The sequence below is a fragment of the Brachyistius frenatus genome, unplaced genomic scaffold (assembly GCF_029030835.1).
Source record: "Brachyistius frenatus isolate BFR_SWC_R1_liver_20210118 unplaced genomic scaffold, ASM2903083v1 Contig_194, whole genome shotgun sequence".
Classification (NCBI taxonomy): Eukaryota; Metazoa; Chordata; class Actinopteri; family Embiotocidae; genus Brachyistius; species Brachyistius frenatus.
In genome coordinates this window covers 267,077-288,962 of record NW_027210793.1, presented here as the reverse complement: position 1 = coordinate 288,962, position 21,886 = coordinate 267,077, and the positions used below count along the sequence as shown (strand labels likewise).

Here is a 21,886-nt window from a genome sequence, read left to right as displayed (position 1 = left end):
CCCGAAGCTGAAGGTAAGGTCAAGTGAATGTCAGACATCTTGACAATGGAGATTTCTCACAAGCATCCCAATATAAAATGTGTTTGTGAGTGACATGTTGATGCCTCACACACTTGAAGGATGCTGCTGTGTGATAGATGCTGCAGTCATTCTGCCGCCTCATTTACATCCTTCCAGAACAACTGAGACAGTGAGACCAGATAAGATGATACACTCATGTCATGACATCATTTATTTGTGTGTGTGTGTGTGTGTGTGAGTGCGTGCGTGCGTGTATGTGTAAAGTGTCTGTCAGTTCTGTGATTTACAGGTTTTAGTGAGACATTGAAGGTCTGAGAGGACGACAGCTGAGAGATGGAGAACAGTTATCACAGAGCTCTGAAGGAGAAGAACAGTTTATTCTGCCTGAGCTGAAGCTACCGTCCATCATCTGTGAGAAGAGTTACACACACACACATTAACACAAACACAGAAACATCTAATACTATACAGTGGTGTGAAAAAGTGTTTGACCCCTTCCTGATTTCTTTTTTTTTTTGCATGTTTGTCACACTTAAATGTTTCAGATCATCAAACAAATTTAAATATTAGTCAAAGATAACACAAGTAAACACAAAATTCAGTTTTAAATGAAAGTTTTTATTATTAAGGGAGAAAAACAATCCAAACCCACATGGCCCTGTGTGAAAAAGTGTTTCCCCCTAAACCTAATAACTGGTTGGACCACCCTCAGCAGCAACAACTGCAATCAAGCGTTTGCGATAACTTGCAATGAGTCTTTTCCAGCTGTGGATGAATGTTGGCCGACTCATCTTTACAGAGTTGTTGTAATTCAGACACATTGGAGGGTTTTCCAGCACCAACCTCCTTTTTAAGGTCATGCTACAGCATCTCAATAGGATTCAGGTCAGGACTTTGACGAGGCCACTCCAAAGTCTTCATTTTGTTTTTCTTCATCCATTCAGAGGTGGACTTGCTGGTGTGTTTTGGATCATTGTCCTGCTGCAGAACCCAAGTTGGCTTCAGCTTGAGGTCACGAACAGACGGCCGGACGTTCTCCTTCAGGATGTTTTGGTAGACGGTAGAATTCATGGTTCCATTTATCACAGCAAGTCTTCCAGGTCCTGAAGCAGCAAAACAGCCCCAGACCATCACACTACCACCACCATATTTTACTGTTGGTATGAGGTTCTTGTTCTGAAATGTGGTGTTACTTTTACACCAGATGTAACGGGACACACACCTTCCAAAAAGTTAAACTTTGGTCTCGTCAGTCCACAGAGTATTTTCCCAAAAGTCTCGGGGATCATCAAGATGTTTTCTGGCAAAAACGAGACAAGCCTTAATGTTCTTTTTGCTCAGCGGTGGTTTTGGTCTTGGAGCTCTGCCATGCAGCCATTTCTGCCCGGTCTCTTTCTTCTGGTGGAGTCATGAACACTGACCTGAACTGAGGCAAGTGAGGCCTGCAGTTCTTTGGATGTTGTCGTGGGGTCTTTTGTGACCTCTCGGATGAGTCGTCGCTGCTCTGTAGGGGTAATTTTGGTCGGCCGGCCGCTCCTGGGAAGGTTCACCACTGTTCCATGTTTTCTCCATTTGTGGATAATGGCTCTCACTGTGGTTCTCTGGAGTCCCAAAGCTTTAGAAATGACTTTAGAACCTTTTCCAGACTGATAGATCTCAATTACTTTCTTTCTCATTTGTTCCTGAATTTCTTTGGATCTCAGCATGATGTCTATCTTCTGAGGATCTTCTGGTCTACTTCACTTTGTCAGGCAGGTCCTATTGAAGTGGTTTCTTGATTGAGAACAGGTGTGGCAGTGATCAGGCCTGGATGTGGCTAGAGAAATTGAACTCAGGTGTGATAAACCACAGTTAAGTTATGTTTTAACAGGAGGGGCAAACACGTTTTCACACAGGGCCATGTGGGTTTGGATTGTTTTTCTCCCTTAATAATAAAAACCTTCATTTAAAAACTGCAATTTGTGTTTACTTGTGTTATCTTTGACTAATATTTAAATTTGTTTGATGATCTAATCTGATCTGATTTAAATTTGTTTGATGATCTGAAACATTTAAGTGTGACAGACATGCAAAAAAATTGGAAATCAGGAAGGGGGCAAACACTTTGTCACACCACTGTATGTGTTAATATGGGCACTTTTAAGACCTTTCTTTAGCAGTTTGTGTTTCATCAAGGATTTACTTCTTTCTTTTGGTTTCATTTCGATAGAGTCAATATCACAGCAACACCAATACCAAATGCACTTGAACATATATACATACACGTATACACAAAACCACACATAAATTTGTTGTATTGACACTTGGTTTTGATTGCAATCCGAGATACATTAAACTCCTTTGTCACGTTCTCGTTTCTTCTTATTTCACTGCACTGACTCAAAACTTATATAAAGTAATTTAAATATTCTTGAAATAAGATTAAATTAAATATCATACTTATCTGAATTTGGAAAAAGTAATAAGATAGGTTATATCTGACAGTATTGGCTGACCAAATTTAAATTACATTTTTCCAAAGTATCCATTAACATTTCATGCTCAACTTAGCTTTTTCCAGATTTTACTTTACAGATCAGTTGACTCTCATGCATATTTTATTTATTGCATCAATTAAAACCTAAATTCTCTCCTGCTGTGCTTCAACATAATTCGTAAACATGTTTCAACAATCTAAATGTAATGTGTTTAAACTCCATAATTGATACAAACTGACTGTTGAATTATTTACGTCCTCATATGGGAAACAGGTAGATGCTTTCATATTCAACAGGTCACACTGGGGACAGTTCCTGGTACTGAAATTAATCCCAAACCTCATAGTTAAATAACAAAGAACAAATGAAAACGCCTCATTTAATTAAACAGTATTGATATTCATCCTTTTATTTTTTAATTCACATCACTAACCAGAAGAGACACACGTCACACATACAACACAGAGGACATTAGTGTCTGTTGTCTGTCTGTACTTCTGCATCACACACAGTCTCAGTGTCATCCATCATCAGCTCCCATCCGTCCTCCACCGGTACCTGCTCACCTGTACGGTGTGCACCGTGCTGGTGTGAGGACGCTCACAGAGAAGCAGCACGCATGTTCCAGATCTCAGAGCTGGCAGAGTGACGCTAACAGCTGCTCAGGTGACTTATAGAGCTAATAAAGTCCGACTGACTGTGTGAGCCAGTGAGAAGCAGGCACTGATACTGGAGGCTCGTTAGATGAATGCTAGTAATAAAGTGAGATTGAAAGACTGTGGCGCCGGTCGCCTCCTAAAGAAAACGGAGGAGTGGTTGTGTTGTAAAGTCCAGCGTGGATCACTGTGACCTCAGGATACGTCGTTTATTGTACGAGTGGGCCGACATGCTCTCAGCGTTCCAGTAATATAGCATGTAATTTGGTGCCGAAGCCTTTGAAGAGCTCCATATTTAATGCTGTGGTAGTTGTTTTATCTCGATCGATTTCATTCACACACACGAACAGTTTCATCAGAGGCTTTTTCTTTGTGTGTCAGTAGCCTCATATTTCTACCCCCGTCCAGGACGTTTTTTTGTGATTGTTGCGATCAAAAATGTTTCATTTTGCAGCGGATTTTCTCCAAAATTGGGATGTAATTTGCAGAAATTTAAGTGATTGGTTCTTTTGTTTAAATTTGTCCCGCCTTTCGTCTGTCAATCAAATGAATATTAACATTTAGTTTTTAGGACTTGTTGGCATAATTGATCAATTTAACACATTAGAAAAGTAATTAAATGTACTAAGTTACATGACTTTGATGATGTCATTTAAATAGTAACATTACTTATTACATTTCAACAGTAACCTACCCGCAGTGATTTTGAATCAGTTATCGACGTCCTGTTATTTCTGCGACTCAGTTCTCTTCACGTCTCCCGTGTCAGTCGTTGAAAGGCAGCAGCTTCGTGCCGGCCGTGCTGTCAGAGAGCCGTGAGCTTCGTTCCCAGTCCCTCAGTCTGTCTGACCTTTGGCCCACCGACACCGTTCAGCATCTGACCTTTGAGCTCCCTGAAAACTGTCCACCTGACAGTTTCTGGCTCCATTCGTCTTCCCCCCTCGCTCTCACATCACTCCCTCACGTGTCGGTGTCACTCACTCGCTCTCTGCGTCCTTGCTTGTCCATTACCGGCTGACCGTTCAGCCCGCTTGTCACCTTGTCTGACACATGGCCTAAATATTAGCATAGGTTGTCCAGTAACTGACAAAGGTCACAGGTCCGATCGCTGCAGCGGCCAACATGTCCATCATTCTTTTTTTTATTTCAGCAAATCCGCCGTGTGCACCGAGTCCCTGGAGATCAAAGAGGCTCAGCTGGACACGATGTGCAGAAACACAAGTCCGTTTGATTGTTCTTTTGTTTAAACAGCAAGTCGGATCAGTTTGATCAGATTCTGTTCAGAGCCAGTTGGGATCACATAATCCTTTATTTGTTTGCTTTTACAGGTATTAGGATATCTATTTGAAATTATGGTTGCTGTAATGAATCATAAACATCACCAGTTAAATATTTAGGGTCGGTGGATGTAAAGATCATCTGTCATTTCTGGTAACAGTCTCATTTTTACAGGCAGTTTTCAAACATTCAGTATGGCACAATGATGCAAAAATATCTTATATCAGTTCTTTTTCATACAGCTCATAAATATAGGCATTTTAATGTATAATATTCCCATAAACCTCCATCAGACAGAGTCTCTCCATCTCACAGTAACCAGTCATCAATCTGAATACAGGTCCGTCTGTGTGGCTCCTCAGTTTAATTCAAACAACGTAAATTTTCATTTAGTTCTTTTTTTTTAGTTAATGTGGAGTGAAAAAAATATATAATAGCAGAAGAAATAAGTCCAGTTTCAGGAGAGTGTTTGAATAGCTGTCATAATTACCGACATTAAAATCTAAAAGTAATGAAGCTCATAATAAAAAGCTCATTCATGCGTTCCATTGAAAATGTGGTTTCACAGCTTGACAAAGGTCAGGGGTTTAAAAGACTGAAAATTGGAGGCCCGTTTTCAGACGGAGCTGGTTTGAGTACACATCCAGCTAATTTTACATTTCGGTGCATTTTGGTGGCTCAACATGAACACGGCTACACAGAGATGGATGGAACAGTGAATCGCGGGGTGTGTCAGGAAATATGCACTTTATTTCATTTTCATGAATGTGGCTGCAGCGCAAACGCAGGTCTAAGTTCTGTTTGCTGGGAGAGCATGTAGGTGTGGCCGACTTTTTGGCAATATGTTGAATGCAAACGCATCTGTGGTGCAGTGGTGGAGTCGGAGGAATAGATAATTAGAAAGTGTGTCACAGTACTGAGGTGCAGAAAGAGCAGACCAAACAATGTCATCCAAACTTTACACGGGAGGAAACTGACATACTTATCATTACAACAAAAATGTTGAGAACCTAAGTGTCCAGATATTTCTGTGATCTACGATATGCTCATCATCATCATCACTCTCCTCATTAGCTAGTATATATATATATATATATAAAACCACAATATTTGAATTCAACTTCCTGAAATTGTACCATATAATCATAAAAATCACAAAAAACTCATCAAATTGCAAAATGTGAGAAAAACTGCTCCAAAATCCAACTCTGTGGATCGTAATTATCAGAAAAAAAAAAACAACCAAAAAACTTGAAGGGACTGAAAACTGTCATTTGTTTTAGGTCAGCAGATCAAACTCAAACGTCAAACTTCATCAAAGTCGACTTGGATACCAGATCTCAGCACAGATTTACTGCACCTGCAGGAGAAAACCCACAGATCAACAGGGTTTGGACTGAGATGCTAGAAATGCTTCCATGACTCAGCTCTTGTTATTTGTATTGAATTTAAGAAGGGAAGTCAGTCTACCACGGCTGCTCCCTTTTCATGCGTTACTCTCCTGCTGAGATCAAGTCTGCCCATTCGTCACCCTGCCTCCATCCTTCCTCCACATTTCACTTCCTGTTTCATCCTTTTCTTCATGATCTCAAAGGTTGCTGTAGTTTATTCCTTTCTTCCCTAATCACGTCCCCATCCATGTTTCCCTCCTTCCCTCCACCTTCACAGCCCTAACGCTCCCTTGTATGTCTGTCAGCTGTGAAGGTTGACCGTGTCACTCGTATTAACAGCAGCCTGATGTATTCGGTTCCACCCGGAGAACATTGACGACTCCACATCGGTGGCTCTCAGCTGCCGTGTGAGTCTGCGGTCCCCGGGGAGGAGGCCTGTATGTATACAGCACGCAGCCTATACAGCCCAGCTATGACAGACCCGTAATAATCCTCATGGGGAGATTTCAATTACTGCAGCAGAACACCGTAACAGATTACAGCCAGGGATAAAATTGAATAGGGAATAGAGAGATATAAATATCTCAACAAGAACAAGCTAATGAGAATTACATCAAATCTCCAACACATGCAGAGCGGAGCAGGTGAGCAGAGAGCCGAGGAGGCGGGATCAAGGTCAGTGCAGGTATTATTTCTGCAGTGCAGTCGGAGACGTGCTGCATGATTTCCAAATCATAAATAAAGTGTAATATCAGTGAGTGAAGTGACTGTGGTCAGGGAGGGCAGCAGCGAAGGTATATTAATATTACATATGAATTCAGGCAAGCACGCCAAATGGACAACGTGTGTTTAACTGCACATTTGAAAGACGCAATCCTCACTGCGCGTCGTTATTAGATCTGCTTGGACATTTTTTTGCGGGTGATGTGAAGTTTGCACGTGATTTTACACACGCAAACCTTTAGTAAATGAGACTCTAAGTGTGTTTTACAAAATACCACATTTACTCTTAAAATATGGAGACATTTCCCCAGAATTACAAATAATAACAAAGTAAAAACCAGCCATCATTTTAAACACTGAATCGTTTTACTGAGAATCAAATCAATATTAACTCCAAAAAACATTACAGCAAAGACATGTAAAGTTAAAACAATAATGCATTTATAATATATTTATAATCCTACCTGTTAACCTCTAAACTCCACTAGTCCTTTAATATAGTGGTGCCAGTTATGAACAGTAAATTAACTGCTGATAATGTAGTTACAAATGACTTAAATATGTATTTACAGCGTTTCTACCAGAGATGCACTGAACTCTGCTGATGACATCAGTCTGCCTGTGTGTAGTGTGACTTCAGTGATCGGTGCAGATGTTAACCATGTATTCTGTGAGCAGTGAAAGAGGAGGTGGTGAAGGCTCTCTGACTGGGTTTTACTCAGATCCCTGCTGATGGTTCTGTTCTAGTTTCAATCAGTGAGCCTGGAATTGGACGAGTGTGTCGTCGAGCTTTATGTCTATTAGTGAGGCAGTCTAGTCATCAAAATGTCTGTCTGTAATGTGACATCTGTGCAGGCAGTAAAGCACAAACTATATAAACTGTTCTGGGTGGAGATGAGAAGGTAGAAAGTGAGATGTAGCTTCTGGACCAACAGAACCAAACGGACCCATGAACCTGGAGGGAGTGATATATTTCCCGACCCGTCTCCTGCCGACGGGGTTAACTGGAAGCCAGTGCGAGCTGAGACACAAATATGTCAGTAAAGGTGTGTCTGGTGGAGAGCATCCCGCCTCTGTTGAACCCACATCTTCCCTTCTCTCCTCCAGTCCTCCGCTCTGCTTCTGAAGCCCGTCTCTTATCTTTAAACCTCGTCTTCCATCTCTGGATCTCACCGTCTGCATCTGATGGACCACTAAAGCCTTCTCCTATAATCCTCTAAATCTACCTCACAGTTTCTCCAAACTCTTCTCGACACAGACAGTAACTCACCTCCACACCTCCTCCACTCTGTTTGAAATTCTCCGTAAAAGAACACTTAACTCACAGATATTTGTGTTGCTCCGAGCTGGAGATGCAGCACATCAACTGATAAATATGACCAAAACTGTGGAAATACAAGCCAGGTTTTAGGTTTTATGAATGTTTGAATCCTCTGTTCAATACAGATGTTTTTGTTAGCGATAGTAAGTCACTGCCTGCATCTGGAGACTGATGGAGTGTCTTTTGCTACAGCCCAACACTAATATATTCTCACAGAGTGAAAGTGTTTTTTACTCTGTAAATGAAATAGTCACTAAGTAGTCGGAATGACCCACATCCCTGTCATAGAGAACCCGCAGTACTTCAGACTTTGTATTTCTGACCTCGAGTTGCATTCTGGTTAAAAACGAACCCTTTTCAAGGACACAGATCTCTGGTTGGTTCTAAATATATTCACAATCAGCTGATTGATGAAATAGATGACGAATTACTGACTGAATAATTTCCTGCTTTAGTGGAAACATGATTTACTGACTGGGAGTCTGTGAAGCTGATGAACGATCAGCTTGGATGTTGGTTGTTGAGGCCAGAATGTTTTTTTGTCACTCGGATGAAACTCCGTTTCCCTCCGCACCACACCGCTCCCTCTCCTCGTCCCTCCTCGGACATCTGGATGGAGGAAGTGAGATGTTCATCCGGTCTAAACGTGCCTCTTCTGTGTCTTTTAGGTCCAGTAGCTGTGATAAGCGGCGAGGAAGACTCCGCCAGCCCCCTTCATCATGTGAATCACGGCATTATCAGCCCCTGCACGCTGGACGCCGGGCCGGACGCTGTGGTGATCGGAATGACCCGCATCCCCGTCATAGAGAACCCGCAGTACTTCAGATACGGACACAACTGCAACAAACCCGCCACCTGTGAGTACAGACCTGCATGCAGCGCGCTGCATTCATTCATTCATTCATTCATTCATTCATTCATTCATTCATTCATTCATTCATTCATTCATTCATTCATTCATTCATTCATTCATGTTGTGGCGTATTCATGGATCCTGTTTTGGTGTTGTCGTGTATTATGTGTAGTTGTGTTTCGATGTGTAACTCTGTTCCTCATCTAAAAGTGCATCAGACGCTGAAATCCTTCCTTATAACATACAGAACATGTTCATGTTTAGTCATTATCTTTGTGTTTCAACCTGGTACACTGTAGTCCCTACAAACAGTCTGTTATTATTTAAAATATGAATACATCCATCCTTTGACCTACTTCCCCAAAACATCCTCAGCACCAGAGACACAAACTTAAAGCGAGTCGGTGCACAGGCAGGTCGCCTGACGGCAGCATGTAGTCCAGAGGAATCCCGAGCTCCGCACAGCAGAGCTCAGGTCATGTGATCCTGCCCGTCTGACTCTCACTGCTCCTTTGATATGATGATTGCTGAGATCAGAGACATCAGTGTCTGGCACAGGGATGTAGGAGAACGAAGACAGATGATGGGGGTTTGTGGTCGGGCTGGACTGCTGCACCTCCTCCCACACACACCTGCAAGGAACCATATGAGGTGGAACCGCTCTCAGCCACTCATCGGATCTCCTACAGACACCAAATAAACACACGAGCAGCAGTAAAAATGCTGCAGAGGTTGTTGGCAACTAGAAGTCCAAATCAAACTTTGTCCTCTTTCTGTGCGCAGAAAAGGTCAGAAGAATCAGGGTGAGGATGGAGGCGCAACTGGAAACTTTATCTGGAACTGCAGAACAGAATCAGATTTTACAGCTGAAATGAGACAGACAGAGCAGCCAGTGGTGCAGTGGGAGGAGCCAAACGCATCAGCTGTTAGAAAATAACAACAACAACAATTCTAACAATGATAATACTAATACAGGCATCTGCTAAATGGCTGTTTACTCCATGGACACCTTGTCAATGAATAATAATTATGAAATATTTTTTCAGCTAAATCAATTCCCATCATTCATCACCACATTCGTGTAAAAGGAGCTGAAGATACTCAGCTGATCCATCTGCAGCTCCTGTTTCCTCTTTCTCTCTGGCTGAGTTCCAGATGACGAACTTCCCTCAGTATACGAACAGATAGCACTCTGATATGTTAGTACTCCTACATGTTAGCACTCTAACTTGATAGTACTCCTACATGTTAGCACTCTGACATGTAAGTACTCTTGACATGTTAGTACACTTACCTGTTAGTACTCTTACATGTTAGTTCTCTTACATGTTAGTATTCTGACATATTAGTACTCTGACATGTAAGTACTCATACATGTTAATACTCTTGACATGTTAGTACTCTGACATGTTAGTACTTTGACATCTTAGTACTCTGACATGTTATTACTCTAACATGTGTAGTACTCTGACATCTTATTACTCTTGACATGTTAGTACTCCTACATGTTAGTACCCGGACATGTTATTACTCTGACATCTTAGCACTCTGACATGTTAGTACTCTGCCATATGAATACTCTGACATCTTATTACTCTGACATCTAAGTACTCGTACATGTTAGTACTCCTACATGTTAGTACACTTGACATGTTAATACTCCTACATGTTAGTACTCTGACATCTTAGTAGTCTGACATCTTAGTACTCCTACATGTTAGTGCAGGGGTCTTCAATGTTTTTCAGGCCAAGGACCCCCAAACTGATAGAGAGATGGAGCAGGGACCCCCTACTATATATATTGTATAAAATTGTGTTTTATATGAATCTGGGCCTAGTGCCATGTATAAACATACCTTGTTGTTGTGCAATTCAATACTAAGCTATTCAAATAATACACAGGTTCATACACAGCGATAAGGGCGGTCCCTCCTCTTTGTGTGCAGGAGGCTTGGAGGGAGGTCCAGGCTCGTCTCACGCTATGAGTGAACTGGTGCCCAGCTTGAGACAGCTTGTGTGTTGCTGAATGTGTGCATTTCTGACTGAAAGATAACATCTTCTGCCTCCATTTATCCATTTGCTACAATATGTTGGATTCATTTTAATGTGTATTTAAAGACATTTAAATTTGTGGAAAAAATATTTTAAAAAATATGAAAAATTGTCTAATTAACCATAAATTTCACGACCCCCTGTTGAAGACCTCTGTGTTAGTACTCTGACATATTAGTACTCTGACATGTTAGTATACTGACATGTGTAGTACCGTAGTAGCCGTTTTGCACTGACTGTAAATAATCGTAAACACATCACCCTCCAACATATCAGCAGCTTTAATTATTTTACCCAGAAACCAACGTGTTTTCGTGTCCCGTTTAACACACAGTAAACATAATGATTCTTCTGTCCAGCACCAGGATGGTGATACTTAGTGAGAAATAAATACTCACTCAGAAGTAATTTCCAGGAGGTGCAGCTTCCTCATACACCTTAATTTGAAAAATCCTTTGCGTCTGTAGTCCCGCCCCTTCCTCTGCATAGCCAACATGGCAACTGGTGTCCACCGTTTCACACTCTGAATAGAGATTGTTATTACGTCAGTACATCATTGGGAAAACAGCACCTTTTCCTTTTCCTCCAGGAGTCTCTCCACCTCTTTGTCTTTATTGAACACAGAAAGCACTCTGACACAGCAGCACAGCAAATCACTGCTCGACTTTACAGCCACATAAATCTCAGCCAATCCCCGGGAGACAGTACACACTCACACACACACACACACACACACACACACACACACACACACACACACACACACACACACACACACACACACACACACACACACACACACACACACACACACACACACACACACACACACACACACACACACACTGCTGTTGCTGTTGCCAATGGCGATGCTGATCCATTACAAGAGTCACCTTGTGTGATTATCACCAGCCATATATTTCTACAGTTGCTGTGTGTGTGTGTTTGTGTCTGTGTGTCTGTGTGCGTGCGTGTGTGTGTGTGTGTGTGTGTGTGTGTGTGTGTGTGTGTGTGTGTGTGTGTGTGTGTGTGTGTGTGTGTGTGTGTGTGTGTGTGTGTGTGTGTGTGTGTGTGTGTGTGTGTGTGTGTGTGTGTGTGCTCAACATGCACAACTCACACCATTAAAATGTTGATGGGTTAATGATCACAGACACATGAAAAGAGTACAGTAGTACAGAAGAGATCTAAACAGACAGACACACACACACACACACACACACACACACACACACACACACACACACACACACACACACACACACACACACACACACACACACACACACACACACACACACACACACACACACACACACACACACACACAGACACACCCTGAGAGCAGGAGTGACCGTGTGTCTGGAGACTTGATATTTCCTGTTAGTTTCATATTTCTATAATGGACATATGGTCTTTAATTTTGAAGCACTAACATTTAACGCCTGTATTTTACATCATTGCTGAATTTTTTTTTTTAATTTTTTTTTTTTTACATAATTTAAAGCCATCTCAAAAAAGATGAAAGAAGATCTTAATTCAAACAGAATAGTTCTGTTTCTTTCCACGACTCAACCGTTCTGTGAGCGTGTTGTACGTGTTGCCTCCACCTGTAGCTGCTGGTCTCAGTTGGTTTGTCTGTTTGTCAGCAGAATTCACTGACGGCTGAAGAACACCTCAATGTAATTTTGAACGGATCTGAGTCATGGGAGAGATACACAAATCATTTCTCTCTTATATTTATATATAGCGAAAAAAATTCCCCTTGTGGGATTAATAAAGTAACTATCTATCTATCTATCTATCTATCTATCTATCTATCTATCTATCTATCTATCTATCTATCTATCTATCTATCTATCTATCTATCTATCTATCTATCTATCTATCTATCTATCTATCTATCTATCTATCTATCTATCTATCTATCTATCTATCTATCTATCTATCTATCTATCTATCTATCTATCTATCTATCTATCTATCTATCTATATCTATCTATCTATCTATCTATCTATCTATCTATCTATCTATCTATCTATCTATCTATCTATCTATCTATCTATCTTAGCAAGAGAAATACTACATGCCATACATCTGAAAATCCAGTAGAGGGCAATAAAGTTTGATGAAGACAAAAAATATTGTAGAAATACAATGACTCTATATTAGAGTCAGATGTATTAATCTACCTTTGAGTAGAGCAATAATGGAGAAAGTTTCAACCTAAATTCAGCAAAGCGTTGCTTAGCGTAATTTAATGTTTAATGTTTAATACAGCTGTACAACATTGCACACTGACACTGCTTCTTCTGTTACCAAGTGATGTTAATAATCTCCATGTGTTTGTTATGTGATTATAAAGCATCAGAATCAGCCGTTCAGGTGAAGAGTTACTAAAACGAGTGAAGGTTCTTCTCTCGTGCAGTTTGCTGTCGTCTCCTTCCTCAGACTCTCTGCAGCAGCTGTGCGTGTGTGTGTGTGTGTGTGTGTGTGTGTGTGTGTGTGTGTGTGTGTGTGTGTGTGTGTGTGTGTGTGTGTGTGTGTGTGTGTGTGTGTGTGTGTGTGTGTGTGTGTGTGTGTGTGTGTGTGTGTGTGTGTGTGTGTGTGTGCTGCTTAATGATGGGAGTCCCAGAGCTCATTACAGCCGCACTAATTGAACCCAGCAGTGGAACGGTCAGCTAATTCAGCTAACCTGTGTGTGTGTGTGTGTGTGTTTTGCTCCTGGATACCTGCTTGCTTGTTTATGGTTTTCCATGTGTTTTACTGCGCGTGTGTGTGTGTGTGTGTGTGTGTGTGTGTGTGTGTGTGTGTGTGTGTGTGTGTGTGTGTGTGTGTGTGTGTGTGTGTGTGTGTGTGTGTGTGTGTGTGTGTGTGTGTGTGTGTGTGTGTGTGTGTGAGACGAATAGTTAAAAGTTGGAGGTCACAGCTCAGAACCACAGACTGTTTATAAAAGTGTTCGTAGCTTACGGCTCTGAAAAATGAGGCCGGTGCGGAAGTGCCTTAAGCTGCAATACCACCAAGTGCCACTAGAGGTTCGCTCTAAAAAGCCAACGGCTCCATAGACTCCCATTCAACTAGTCTCATAAAAATCTCGTCAATAACCTTTCTCCACAAGTTACCTTGGTTTTTCACTAGTTTTCTGGCCGTCCATCTGAAAACAATCCGTAATAAACTGTTTTTGGGGGTGTGTCTGTTTGATTGACAGGCCTGTGGTGCAGTCATGTTACAGCTATCAGTAGACGTATCTTTTGGGTTTTCAATCAGATTGAGTCAGCTCCACCGCTCGCTTCCCCCCAACTCAATTCCTGCTCCAAACCGTTCTGAACCAGCAAGATGGCGACGGACAGAATCTGAACTCGAGGCTTCATAACGGCCGTTTCCAACCAACTGGTGACATCACTGTTGGTTGCCTCTTGCTCAGAAGGTTCAGTCTGGGTTTTATGCACCCTCTGCTGAACCTTAGCTCTACCCTCATCCAGTGATTGTCTTTCAGTCAACAGTTCTTCAGTTTCTCTCAGACAGACACTCACATACGTTTCTGAGGAATATCAATGTGAAAGAAATCAAGACAACAGGAAAGAAAACAAAACTCCACTTTGGAAGACATAGAAGCTTTATTGCTGGGACCTGCTGACACACTTGAATATTAACTATAACACACTATTTAATATGATAACAGGAACAACCTTTAAAACTTCAGAGGAAGACATTTTAACTAATACATGTAATAGAATCTACGGTGGCCTTCAGGTAACAAAAACATAAAAGTGCTTTCAGAGTTTGGTTTGTCCTTGAAAGACTCATTCTAAAGAAACAAAAACAGGATGGTATTAGTTTTAGGTGATTTTACACTAATGAAAACATCATTATACATATTATATCATATTATATTCCATGTCTGCCTATAGATCGTTCTGAAAGCTGCACACAGGACCTTTAAATGAGGATAAATATGTAAACGTTAAACATTTCTACTCCCACCTTCTCATCAGCACTAGATTTCTGAGGGCTGTGAGTGCCAGAGGTGACCGAACCTCACCAGGCAGTTATTTTACTCTGCACGGCGTGCCGGTAAGTGCAGTAATTAACTCGGTATCCTGTCCTCCCTGCATTCTACAGGATCACGTGCTCACAGATCCAAAACGCTGCAAGGACAAACCGATTCATACGGTCAGAATCTGTTGTCCCTCTGGGGCCCGGACACATAAGACCTGCTGCTGCTGCTGCCGTCCTGCTGGGACCTCAGCTCAATACTGTGTGAACTAATTCATACATTTCAGTGATGTTATCATGTAAGGGGCAGAGCAGAAGGATGTCAGCCAAAGCAGTGCTAAAGTCATCATGAATCTGAAATGTGGACTGGATTTGTTTTTAGGCCTCTTCAGACTGCTGGACGTTTGTTTGATTGTTTTGCATCATTTTTCAGGACTCATAGTGAATTTAGGACAATGTCAGGACTCTTACTTGTGTAGTGTAGGAGTTTTGACAGAGTAGCAGTATAACCTCAACATGTGAACACATCACCCTCCAAAATATCTGCATCTGTAATTATTTTACCCAGAAATCAACGTGTTTTTGTGTCCTCTGTTTAACACTCAATAAACACTGATTCTTGTCCGGCAGCAGCAGTGGAAAAGAAACACTTTGTGTTCAGGAACAGCTGCAGCTTCATCAGAGCTTTAATTTGAAAATGATGTATGGCCCCGCCCCCTTCCTCTACGCGGCCAAGATGGTGACCGTTTATTTTTTTGGACCGTTCTAAGTGCTTCATCCTGGTACTTGTAGTGTTCGGATGTTTCTGTACTGACAGTGTGAACACACTGATGCACTCAAAATAGTGAGTGTTAGTACACAAGTACAACATCTGGAACATAACAAAAGACTCCACAGGATGCATTTTACCTGGATTATCATGTAAATGACCAAAAAGTGTTTTCATGAAGTAAATACATCGTACACTGAAAAATTCTATATGTAAATTTAATGTTGATACTTTGATGTTTATGTTGTCGTGAAAAACTGAGTCTCTGTGTGTGTGTGCGCATCTGTGCGCGTGTGTGCGTGTGTGCGCGCGCGCGCGTGTGTGTGTGTGTGTGTGTGTGTGTGTGTGTGTGTGTGTGTGTGTGTGTGTGTGTGTGTGTGTGTGTGTGTGTGTGTGTTACAGCTGACAGGTGACTGCCCCCGCTTCACAGTGTTAATTACAATATTAACCCTGGCTATTTGTAACTGCACTAATTAGCCTGTGTGGTATACACACAGACATGCACAAACACACACACACACACACACACACACACACACACACACACACACACACACACACACACACACACACACATTTGCACACAGTCAATTAGAATAACAATTACACACACACACACACACACACACACACACACACACACACACACACACACACACACACACACACACACACACACACACACACACACACACACACACACACACACACACACACACACACACACACACACACACATATATAACAGACAACCCTGCACCTTGAATCAGTTCTGCTTCACGGAAATTTATATCCAACCCTCCTTGTCCCTCCAGTTGTTAATATGAACATGGTGAGATGTTGTGGATTGATGTGAGCTGCTGCTAAACTCAGAACATGTTGGATTCAGCTTCAACTGATATTTAAAGGAAAAATTGTGAGCTTGAAAAAAAATCCAGACATTGCTAAATGACAAAAAAACAAAATTAAATTCCTGACCAGTGTTGCTCTAGTGAGAAATCTATCAGATTCATCTCAACATATGGTCTGCTCTTATACAGCACTTTATCACCTCAGTGGTGTCAAAGCACTTTACACGGTTTCCCACTTAAACACACATTCACACACAAAGCTGCCATGAAAGCTGCTGCCTGCTATCAGGAGCAACTTTCAGGTTCAATGTCTCACCCGAGGACACTTTAGCTTATGGACAGGAGGAACCAGGGATAGAACCGCCAACCTTATAATTACTATCGTCTCAGCAACTGCCTCAACAGGTGTCTGATCTTTAGTTCAAAGTAGATCCAATAAAAACCTGTTCACTGTTTGTAATGTGTCTGAACTGAATGAAAGGATTCATGTGACCCGTCGGCTTGACCTCAACGGGACATAATGTGAGCAGTGCGGAGGGTTATTGGGAAGCTTTATTCTAAGAGGCAGTGTGGTAGTTTTTATAATGTTTGTTGACTCACTCCCTTCCTGTCTCTGTCTCTGTTCCTCTCAGATGTTCAGCACATCAAACGGAGGGACATTATTCTAAAGAGGGAGCTCGGAGAGGGAGCCTTTGGAAAGGTCTTCCTGGCTGAATGTTACAACCTGAGTCCCACCAAGGACAAGATGCTGGTGGCTGTGAAGGTGAGAGATAAAAACTGTGTAAACCTTGTAAACCGTGTCAGCTGCTCTTCTGAGGAGACTCAGAGGAAACGTGTGTGAGGAGACTGAGCCAGCTGATGGAACAAGTGTGTTCAGGAAACAGTCAGCTGCATTTTAGAGAGAGATGCTGACGAGTATGATCTCCTATGAAACACACACACACACACACACACACACACACACACACACACACACACACACACACACACACACACACACACACACACACACACACACACACACACACACACACACACACACACACACACACACCTTGTCCTCTGTCCTGCATTATGTGACTCAGCAGAAGTTAACTTTCTTTGCATCCTTGATGAAAACTGATTCTGACAGACAATGAAAGTGTTAGGTTGACAGTGTGTGTGTGTGTGTGTGTGTGTGTGTGTGTGTGTGTGTGTGTGTGTGTGTGTGTGTGTGTGTGTGTGTGTGTGTGTGTGTGTGTGTGTGTGTGTGTGTGTGTGTGTGTGTGTGTGTGTGTGTCTCACAGGTTGTAAAGATAGCAGAAAAAAAAGCATAATGCAGCAGAGGTCATTAAATCCTGCGGGATTAAAAGGGTTCCAGCAGTAATCCTTTGTATCCTCAGTAAGACTACCACCAGTCTGCTGCAGGTCAATACTTCAGCCATGTTTCCACTAATCAGTGCTGCTGTACTCTCAACAGATCCTCTCTCTTCACCGTACAACACGTTGATGCTTTATCAGCCATGTATTAGCGTGGGAGTGAGAGTTAAAGTCACAGTGTGGCTGGACAGATGTCATACGCTGAGATTTGTTTTATCACTGCACGATTTATGCTCTGAACTTTCCATTCAATCCTTCTATTAAAAATAGATGATTTTGATGGTGTGTATTAAGGTGTTAGTTCAGAAACCAAATGTTGAATATTGATGGTTAAATAGCAAGATGATTAAAAAAAAAAAAAAAATGAAGCTAACTTTTAAACTTCTAACGGGTTCGTGTTGCTGTGTAGGTCGGGTGAGAAAAGCTGCAGCACTTACACAGAAACACAGAGATACATCCTCCATCCTTCACCACTCTGCTGTTGGTATGACGCTGCGTTATCACACCGTCGGTGCAGAAACGAGTGTTCATGAATGACTAAACAGACGGCATCATTCACACGTATGTGAATCTGTTCATATGAGTGATAATATTGGATTGTATATGCAAAGATAACTTGCAGAGATGGAGGTTTGTAAGTGAACTGAATCCACATTAGATGCTTCCTGCCTCCATCTTCCAACCTCCACACCAACAGTATTTTACCTTTCTGTTCTGCGTTTGTCGTCTCCAAACCGAGCTGAGTTGTCGGATGCTGTGTACGAACCAGTAAATCAATGTTTACATGTCAAATCAGCACAGAGCCCCTTTAAGTTCATTTGTGACATATGTTACGTAATAAAACATTTGAATGAGTCCTGAAGGGTCGATATAATTTAATACTAGAAGGACTTTTAATTTGGAAGTAATATCGAGACAGTGGTCATGGTATTCAGAGGCAGAACACTTTTACTCACTCTCATCTCTGTTTCTCAGACAGAACCAGGAGATGATGTGTTGGTGGATGAGTGGAAAAGTTTGTAGATTAATGTCAGAGTGAAGGTTCACGTTCTCTGTTCTCTGAATGAATCATCAAGGAAACAAGGTTTTTTTTACTTCCTCATGTTGCGTGTTAAACTGTAAACATCACAGAGTATGGTCATGTTAAAACACTCTGCACCTCATGATTGATATCATATAACATGAATTGTTGTGTCTGTTAGTGAAAGGAGGCAGAACATCAGGTCAGGACGGATATAAAAAAAATCTCAGTCAAGGTTTTATGGAGATCCTGATCTTCCTGTAACATCAACCCTCCTGTAGTTTCATGTGCAGACACACTTCAGTTCTTGTGACTTCTGTTGAGTTCAGCTGCGTTCTGAAGTCAGGAGCTTGTTTATTACAACCCTGTAAGGTCCAGTCTGAACCTCCCTGCACACAGCATCTGCTCTGTATCTGGTTTATATCTTGGATAATTTAATCAGCGATAAGAGAAGCAAACACTGGAGTCTTTTTTATGAAATTCAAGTTCAAGAAGTCATCGCTCTCCATTAACTGCCTTTACAGATCAAGGTGCTTCTACAAATATAAATAACCTTTGTATACTTATTATGGTAATGACGGCCAATGAGTATGTTTATGCACGACAGTTTAATTGGTAATTTGAATAATTGTGTGACAGGTTATTTCCTTTCTAAGGACCACAGCAGTACGGTCCGATCCCAGCTCTAATTACTAATCACTGACTGCACACCTGAGCAGAAGCCCCGCCCCTGACAGGGTGACCTTTATACACCCTCCAACCCTGAACAGAACCAAGGGACTCCTCAGGTCCGACCTCAAACAGCAGTCAGATTCATACTACAGTAGCTTTTACTGGCTTTCACCATCTGAGGTGTTCACGGCATATAAACAATCTCCTCCTATTAAAGCTCTATGAAACAGGAAGAATGGTTCTATGGCTGTTATTTTTGTAGCAACATTGCTGCACAGAGAAACGAATAAGTCCACGCACACACAGATTTTAAAGGCACTGACTTTGGGAGGTTTGTTTCTTGCTGTGAGGGATGGAGGATGTCAAAGTACTCCATCTGGGGAACACAGAGCAGCCATGACATACATCATGTCTGTAACGCTTTGTGTCAGTTAAGTGATATTACACTCGTGGGTGGGCTTTAACGTCATTATTGGCACGACGGAGATGCGGTCCGTAAGCATCATTGAAGTTAAAGCACACCCTGGAGTGTAAAACAACAAGTTACCAATGAAATAAAATATGTAATCAAAATGTGTTCATATTGTGGGGTAATTGCTCTCAAAACATTAAACTTTTTTTGGGTGCAATCTCCGTTTCCATGGCAAAACACGGGGTATGACTAACAACTGGAAAACAACCAGTCATGTCAGTCGACTCTTATGTAATGTGTGCAATGTTTACTACTCCAAGTAAGCTCACCCTTAGCAACGACCTTAGCAATGGAGACGAGATCTAGTCCGTTTTATTGCTTTCGAGAGATCGTTTCTCAAACTGAATAAATACATCACATAGAAACACTAAACTGCTCAGCTAGCTCAGTCTGGTTGTAACTAAGATATTTGTTGAAAAAAGATATCGATGGACTCATGTATTTTTACCATTTTTACGAGTGTCGTGTTAAAACCAAACTGATCAAGCTGGCCGCCGCTAGGATTTTAAGTAAGCAATAATCTGTGGTGTTACGGTACGGGGGCTCAGAGCAACAAAAAAGAACCAAAAAAAGACCAGATTTGACCAAATGGGTCACATTTAACACCTATAACAAGTACAAACAACTTAATATTGAATATTATCTGAAATACAAGTCCAACTATATATTGCCATTGAGAAGGTGGAGTGATATTTCTAGTGATGAGCATGGTGTGATGTTATGACCATTTGAGTACGTTCCAAATGTACAGTTGACCAATCAGATCTCTGCTACTTGTTCTATAACAGTAATTATTGGATGGTAACACAGAGGACTGCTGCAGAGTTTCTGCTATTCAGGTCCCCACTACGCTCATAAAGCAGAACGCTTAGCTGGATGGAGGCGGTCCAGGTCTGAGTGTTCTGTTTGTTATTGAAGGCCAATTAGGACATGAACAGAGATTGATTTGAAAACATTACTTTCTTGTTTGATGACAGGATCAGAAACAGCACAACTGATTAATTTTCATGGTCACATCATTTTGCTCCTTCCAGGATTCACAGCAGCTAATTAATCCTGTTAATCTGAATAAAACTGACGCTGCACTCCGTCTTCTGAGACACACAGACAAGCTGCATGGGATCAGTGAGTCTCTGCTGAGGGACAAACATTCATACAACCGTACTGATGTAACAGATATGTGTATTCTCACCTCATAATGCTCATGTTTATGTCCTGAGAGTCAAAGAAATGCAGTGACTCGTGTCATCTGTGGCCGCGGTCCAAACAGGAACTGAAGCAGCATGACTTCTCAAAATATGAATCTATTCATCTCATACAACAAAGAAAAGTAACACAGGGGAGAAAAATCTATAAAAGTTGACATTATTGTCTTGGAGGAGCAATTTTGGGGAATATCAGAGAATCTTTAAAACTCTTTTCCAGATATGGAAAGTCAGAGGATTTGATAATTTGTTGGGCCAACTCATGGAATATCAGGAAATGATGTTTGCATGTTTAAATTTTAGTTGCTATTGACAAAAAAAATGAATATTTTCCATGTTTTTTTTTAAATTTTATTACCTTATTTTATGTGTTCCCCGTATTCAGTGAGTAGATTTATCCTCCTTCTGTCTGTGAACAAGAGGCCGGCACTTCAGTAAAGATACACCTTTCCTTGTCGCTGCTTAAGAAGGCAAACATGCTGAAAAATTTTGCTTTAGCTACAAAATGATGAGTTTAAAGACTGGGTGATAAAAATAGACGACAGAAAAGATAAATGTAAAGTTTGTAAAACTACTATAGATCTATCAAAAATGAGAAAGAGAGCGCTTCGCAGCCACACCACAGCCGTTCCCACGGGGGAAAAAAATGTGTTTATGTGGGTGCATGTGTCTGCTCAGCCTGTTTTTCTGTTCATTATAGGTCATGGAATTCAACATTCGAGTGGAAACCCTGATCTATGGATAATTACAATTATCATCATCATCCCATAT

The 21,886-nt window shown here is 41.4% G+C and overlaps 1 protein-coding gene across 1 annotated transcript in view; it reads left to right on the top strand.

The window, feature by feature from the left end:
- The window catches only part of ntrk3a (neurotrophic tyrosine kinase, receptor, type 3a), a 159,633-nt gene that overhangs the window by 117,289 nt on the left and 20,458 nt on the right, over positions 1 to 21,886 (top strand). The window contains exons 13-14 of the mRNA XM_069718611.1: positions 8,536 to 8,724; positions 17,019 to 17,149. Coding sequence (XP_069574712.1) covers positions 8,536 to 8,724; positions 17,019 to 17,149 — 320 coding nt within the window. The remainder of the gene's footprint in view (positions 1 to 8,535; positions 8,725 to 17,018; positions 17,150 to 21,886) is intronic.